A 7,045-nucleotide genomic window follows, 5' to 3' on the forward strand; every position below is an offset into this window, starting at 1 on the left:
GTTTTGCTTGTATCTACCCCAGTGCGTAGTACAGTGCCTGGCACACCATAAGTGCTTAACAAATTCCAGAACTATTATTATTATTGCATTGTGCTCTCCCAAGCACTTATAGTGCTCTGCACACAGTAAGTGCTCAGTAAATAGGATTGATTGACAATACTTATGGTATTTGTTAACTGCTTACTCTGTACTAAAAGCTGGGGTAGATATAAGGTAATCAGGCTGGACACAGTCCTTGTCCCACATGGGGATCCCACTCTAAGTAGAAGTAGAATCTAATCCCCATTTCACAGAGGAGGAAACTAAGTTAAATGACTTGCCCAAGTTCACAAGGCAAGTGGCAGACCCAGGATTAGAACCCAAGCCCTCTGAGTCCCAGCCCCATGCTCTTTCACCTTAACCACGCTGCTTCCCTAAAGAAAACTCCTTTTCTTGAAGGCGCCAGTGAAACTTCCAAGCTGTTTCCCAGACCAAAGAAGAATAGGACTTTGTTTTCTAAGTGATTTACAATAAGGGAGAAAGTAACTGCTCCAACTCAGCCATCTCTGGGGAAAAGAAAAAAAAAACCTCCTCTGTTCTGGAATGGGACTCGCCCCAAAAAATGAGGACCCCAGGGTCAAGACCACCAGCTGTCTGGCCAAACTTGGACCAAAAATGGAATGCTAAAATTCCCTGCTCAAAATGCAAGTCCCTTCGCTTCTCTATGCCTCAGTTCCCTCATCTGCAAAATGGGGGTTAAAACTGTGAGCTCCAAGTGGGGCATGGACTGTGTCCAACCTGATTAGCTTGTACCTACCCCAGTGCTTACTGTGGTGCCTGACACACAGTAAGTACCTATAAAATACCATAAAAAAATAAATAAATACCATGCCTGTTTCCTCCTTTGTAAAATGGAAATTCAAGATCTGCAATCCCTTCCACTTAGACTGGAAGTTCCTTGTGGGATAGAGACTATGTTCAACCTAATAACCTTGTAACTTTCCCCAATGCTTAGTACAGTGCTTGGCACATAGTGAGTCCTCAAAAAGTGCCATAATTATTGTATAGGAAGACACGACATTCAAACCCCAGATCCAAACGCCCTATTACCCAGCAGATCATTACTATTCTGTTCTTTACCACGACATTAATCATACAGGTGGAACTGGAAGTGTTGGATTTATTGGGAGGAAGGATCCTGGAAGGTCTATGTGAAATCTGCTCTCCCATGGCATAGTGGATAGAGCACAGGCCTACGAGCCAGAAGGATATGGGTTCTAATCCTGGGCTATGCCACTTGCCTGCCGTGTCACCCTGGGCAAGTCACTTCACTTCTCTGGGCTTTACTTACCTCATCTGTAAAACAGGGATTGAGACTACGTACTTAGTATAGTGCCTGGCACATAGTAAGCACCTAACAAATACCATAGTTATTACGATTATTATTATTATTATTAGATACCACCACATACTGAAATCTGAACAGACAATTCAGCTAGAATTGGAGGAAGACTCTGGGTGAACCCCCCATTGAGAAGGAGACTGTCAGCTGCCAAACGCTTTTTCGAACTCTACACCTAGGCATATCCACAAAGACACTCCTTATAACGACACACTCCATCCAAAACCCATAAAGACCGTGCTATTGAAGCCCAGGCTGGCATGATATATAATCCAACACAATCAGCAAAGGGTGAGGAAACAGGGATTCTATGAGGAGGTGGGTGAGTCCGCAAATAAATGTCTGTAATTATCCTATCTGTAATTTACATATTTCTGTTAACGTCTGTCTCTCCCTCTTGACTTTATGCTCGTGTGGTCAGGGAACGTGCCTGTTCATTGTTCTATTGTACTATCCCAAGTGCTTGGTACAGGGCCCTGCACACAGTACACGCTCAATAAATACAATCAATTGACTGACTGACCCATCTCCACATCAAACAGAAGCTCCGGACCATCGGCTTTAAGGCTCTCCCCCTCCTCCTTTACCTCACATCTCCCACTACAATCCAGCCCACCCATACCACCCTACTTATTGCTCCTCCAAGAAGCCTTCCCTGATTAACTTCTTATTTCCCCACTCTTCAGTCCCCCCTTACTGTGTCACCAATGTACTTTGATATCCCCTAAGAACTTTTATAATCCCCCCACTGCCACAGCACTTACATACGTAATCCAAAACTCTGCCATTTTACCCTGCCTATCCCAATATATTGTAAACTCTCGTCTATCTCACCACGGAACCCTTTCCCATATCCTCCCCCTAGCCTGAAATTCCCTCCCCCTCCATATACACCAGACCACCCCACCTTCAAAACCTTATCAAAGTCCTACCTCCTCCAAGAGGCCTTCCCAGATGAAGCCCTCTTTTCCCTGGTTTTCTCTCCCTTCAGTGTTGCCTATGTGGTAGGATCTGAGACCTTTGGGCATTTGACAGTCACGTCACCACCAACCCCACAACTCAAGTACATATCTTTAGATATTATAAATAAGGTATTTATATTAATGCACGTCTCCCCCACTAGACTCTAAGTTCATTATGGGCAGGGAAAGTGCCTGCCAATTCTGCCGTACTGTACTCTGGATATAGACTGTATCCTATGTTTTAGGAAAACAGAGACAGGCCAGAAGAAGCATTAAAATTTGTGAGATTTTCTGGCCCTCAGACCGGAATGCAATGGGTCGAGAAGAGTCGTAGTGTTGGCTACATGAGATTCCAAGGAAGGTTGGCATCACCAGCTCCCTACAAATCGAGAAGCCTTTGAAACATGAGGGGGGGGAAGGTTTTTTTTTCCAAGTGATTTTTTCCACCTCGGGTTAGTTGTAATTTGGGTACAAGCACAGATTGTTTCATTACAGAAAGGCTTATTCCTAAAAATCGTTTTCTTCCATTTCTACGACCAGGTTCGGTTGTTGTGTTTGAAAAAGGAATTGACAAAGCAAACATTTTTGGGTTGAGTAAGGAAAGCATTCCAACCTCGCTTCTTTGGAAGGGGCTACAGAGAAGCGGCCAAGAAAAACAATAAATACAAATTTAGGCTTGAGACTGCAGTTCGTTTCTCATTTTACAGCCCCCGTGGGGAAAACGATTGCTTAAGCAGAGCTCACTTAGACACCTAAAAGTAACTTTTGTAGCCAGCAAGCAGAATCTAGATTCACGAATTCACGCCCTCGTTACTTTTTCCGGAATATTCGTCGTCTATGGGCTGCTCCAACTCAACGTTCCCCAATCTACTGTAAATTCCCGGCTCCGCCACTTGTCTGCTGTGTGGCCTTGGGCAAGTGGCTTCACTACTCTGGGCCTCGGTGACCTCATCTGTAGAATGGGGATTGAGACTGCAAGCTCTATGTGGGACAGGGACTGTATCCAACCTACACTACTGTACTCTCCTGTTCATTATGGGCAGGGAACGTATCTGCTAATTCTCCCAAGCGCTTAGTTCATAATAATAATAATAATTATGATGTTATGTTAAGCACTTACTGTGTGCCAGGCACTGTACTGAGCGCTGGAAGCACTGCACATACTAAGCACTCAATAAATATAATTGATTGGTTTACTGTTCAGAGTAAGCTTTCTATAAATACGACAGACGGACTGATTTTGAGTTGTATCACAGATGACATGTATGCCCCATCAGGCTTTCATTCCATGGAGGAGGATTTTGGGACACTTTATGTATAAAAAAGTGAAGGCCTCCAGTTTCAACTTTACAAATCATTTTCAGGAAGAAGGGAATAGGAGCCACAGGTAGAGTGGGCTTAAAAGTTCATTTCAGAGCACTATCAAAACTATGCTTATGGGTAATTCAGGTGCATTCGGGTCTCTGGATTATCCACACACTTGGCATCAATTTAGAGCAGTGAACTTGGGGTGAATTTAGCTGCTTAGAGAAGCAGCTTGTTCTAATGGATACAGCCTGGGAGTCAGAAGGATTCGGGTTCTAATCCCAGCTACATGACCCTGGGTGAATCACTTCACTTCTCTGGGCCTCAGTTACCTCATCTGTTAAACGGAGACTAAGGCGGTGAACCTTATGTGGGACAGGGACTATATCCGATCCAATTTACTTGTATCCAAACCAGCTCTTAGTACAGTGCCCGGTCCATAATAAGCACTTAATAGGTACCACAATTATTATTTTTATCATTAACCCTTTTCATTCTGAATCCTCTATTATACTTCCAGGGATATTAAAATGGGGTGACTAACTGGGTGGTGCTGCAGCCTATCAACCCAAAACTTCAAATAGAGACATGACAAGGCAGGTAGGTAATATGTCTAGCAACTCTGTTGTATTGTACGGCGCTCTGCAAACAGTAAGCACTCAATAAATACCATGGATGGATGTATTAGAGAGGCTGGGGATGGAAATGACCAATTCTTCAGAACCCTGTCTGTACTTAAATCAAAGCACCCCTTGAACTCCTGGGATCCATACGGTCCTTGGCGGACAGGGGGTCATACCTCCCAACTCAACTGTGCTGATCTCTCCCAAGTGCTTAGTATCATGCTGTGCCCACAGTAAGCACTCAATTGCCACTTATTGAGTACCTACCCACCACCCACTTTCCTTGCTAACCGCCATGGCAATTTGAGCAAACTTTTCTTTACAATTCCCCAACCTGAGAAGCAATGTGGCTCAGTGAAAAGAGTACGGGCTTTGGAGTCAGTGGTCATGGGTTCAAATCCTCGCTCCGCCAATTGTCAGCTGTGTGACTTTGAGCAAGTCACAACTTCTCTGTGCCTCAGTTATCTGATCTGTAAAATGGGGACTGACTGTGAGCCTCCTGTGGAACAACTTGATCACCTTGTAACCTCCCCAGCACTTAGAACAGTGCTTTGCACATAGTAAGCACTTAATAAATGCTATTACTATTATTATTTAGGACCCGTCACCGCGGGTAGGTGATACGGTCCTGAAGGTCATGGGTTCTAATCGTGGCTCCGCCCCTTGGTCTGCCATGGGAACCTGGGCAAGTCACTTCACTTCTCTGGGCCTCAGTTACCTCATCTGTAAAATGAAGGATTGAGATTGGGAGCCCCACGTGGGAAAGGGACAGCATCCAACCTGATTATCTTGCATCCACCACAGTGCTTACTTGGTACAGTGCCTGGCAGGCAGTACGAACTTAACAAATACCACAATGATGAGGGCAGCAATCTCATCTACTTGACGGAACTCTCCCAAGTGCTCGGGACAGTGCTCCGCACACATTTATTCATTCAATCGTATTTACTGAGAGCTTACTGTGTGCAGAGCACTGTACTAAGTGCTTGGAAAGTACAATCTGGCAACAGATACAGTCACTACTCAACAAGGGGCTCACAGTCTAGAAGTCAGTGATCACCGATTGATTCATCAGCCTTGTGAGTGGAGTACCTCTAAAGCCATGCCCCTGCCTACCCTGCAGCCTACTTATTTTTATTAATGATGTGTATGTATCTACAATTTGATTTATTTTGATGCTACTGCTGCCTGTCTACTTGTTTTGTTTTGTTGGCTGTTTCCTCCCTTCTAGACTGTGAGCCCCTTGTTGGATCAGAATCATCTCTATCTGCTGCCAAACTGTACTTTCCAAGCCCTCAGTACAGTGCTCTGCACGAACGAACGAACCCAAAGCCACGGCTGACCTTCAGAGACCCCGGAGCAGGATAAGAATGACTCCGTTGCCAGAAAAAGCCCGGGCTTGGGAGTCAGAGGTCGTGGGTTCTAATCCCAGCTCTGCCACTTGTCGGATGGGTGACTTTAGGAAAGTCACTTCACTTCCCTGGGCCTCAGTTCCCTCATCTGTAAAATGGGGATGAAGACTGTGAGCCCCACGTGGGACAACCTAATCACCTTGTATCTCCCCCAGCACTTAGCACATAGTAGATGCTTAACAAATACCATCATCATTAGAGAAGCAGTGTGGCTTAGTGGAAAGAGCACGAGCTTTGGAGTCAGAGGTCGTGGGTTCAAATCCCGGCTCCGCCAATTGCCAGCTGTGTGACTTTGGGCAAGTCACTTCACTTCTCTGGGCCTCAGTTCCCTCGTCTGTAAAATGGGGATGAAGACTGTGAGCCCCACGTGGGACAACCTAATCACCTTGTATCTCCCCCAGCGCTTGGCACATAGTAGACGCTTAACAAATACCATCATCATTAGAGAAGCAGCGTGGCTTAGTGGAAAGAGCACGGGCTTTGGAGTCAGAGGTCGTGGGTTCAAATCCCGGCTCCGCCAATTGCCAGCTGTGTGACTTTGGGCAAGTCACTTCACTGGGCCTCAGTTCCCTCGTCTGTAAAATGGGGATGAAGACCGTGAGCCCCACGTGGGACAACCTGATCGCCTCGTATCCCCCCCAGCGCTTAGAGCAGTGCTTTGCACATAGTAAACGCTTAGCAAATGCCGACATTATTGTTATCATTATTATTACCGTTATCTGGCCTGGCCTGGCCGAGCGGGGAGCTTCCCCGGGGAAAGCAGGGAGGTGCGGCGGGCGGTCAGCGCGGGGCGCCCAGCAGGGGGCGGGCGCGGACCGGAGGGCGCACGTGGACCTGGGGCGCGCTCCCACGGAGGTGAGCGCGCGGGCCCGGCGGGCGCCCACGGGGCAGGGGGTGCGCGCTGGAACTCTTGGTGGCGAGGGAACCCGCCCGTGCACGCGCAGGGCGGTGGCGCGGCCCCGAGGGCGCCCCCTTGCGGCCGGGGCCGTCGGGGCGGCCCAGGTGTAGGGAGGGGTCGGGACTGGGGGCTGGGTCCCCGGCGGGGGGGGGAGGTGTGTGCCCCGGGGTCCCCCTTTTCAATCAATCAATCAATCAATCGTATTTATTGAGCGCTTACTTTGTGCAGAGCACTGTACTAAGCGCTTGGGAAGTACAAGTTGGCAACATATAGAGACAGTCCCTACCCAGCAGTGGGCTCACAGTCTACCTGGGTGTCCTACCTGGGTGTCCGCGGCCGAGGGGCGCCTGGAGGCCCACCAGCACCATCAGCACCATCAGCACCAGCGGGAGCGGGAGGGGCTGCGACCCCCGGGGGGACCCCCGGCCCGGCCCCATGGCTGCACGGCCCGCAGACGAGACGGG

The 7,045-nt window shown here is 48.0% G+C and overlaps 1 protein-coding gene across 2 annotated transcripts in view; it reads right to left on the reverse strand.

Moving 5' to 3' along the window:
• Positions 1-7,045, reverse strand: part of SRPX (sushi repeat containing protein X-linked) — a 55,508-nt gene extending 48,463 nt beyond the window's left edge. For both annotated transcript variants that reach the window (XM_038760175.1, XM_038760174.1), the window contains exon 1: positions 6,904-7,045. In XM_038760175.1, coding sequence (XP_038616103.1) covers positions 6,904-7,018 — 115 coding nt within the window. In that variant the 5' untranslated portion in view covers positions 7,019-7,045. The remainder of the gene's footprint in view (positions 1-6,903) is intronic.

The sequence above is a fragment of the Tachyglossus aculeatus genome, chromosome 18 (assembly GCF_015852505.1).
Source record: "Tachyglossus aculeatus isolate mTacAcu1 chromosome 18, mTacAcu1.pri, whole genome shotgun sequence".
Classification (NCBI taxonomy): domain Eukaryota; kingdom Metazoa; phylum Chordata; class Mammalia; order Monotremata; family Tachyglossidae; genus Tachyglossus; species Tachyglossus aculeatus.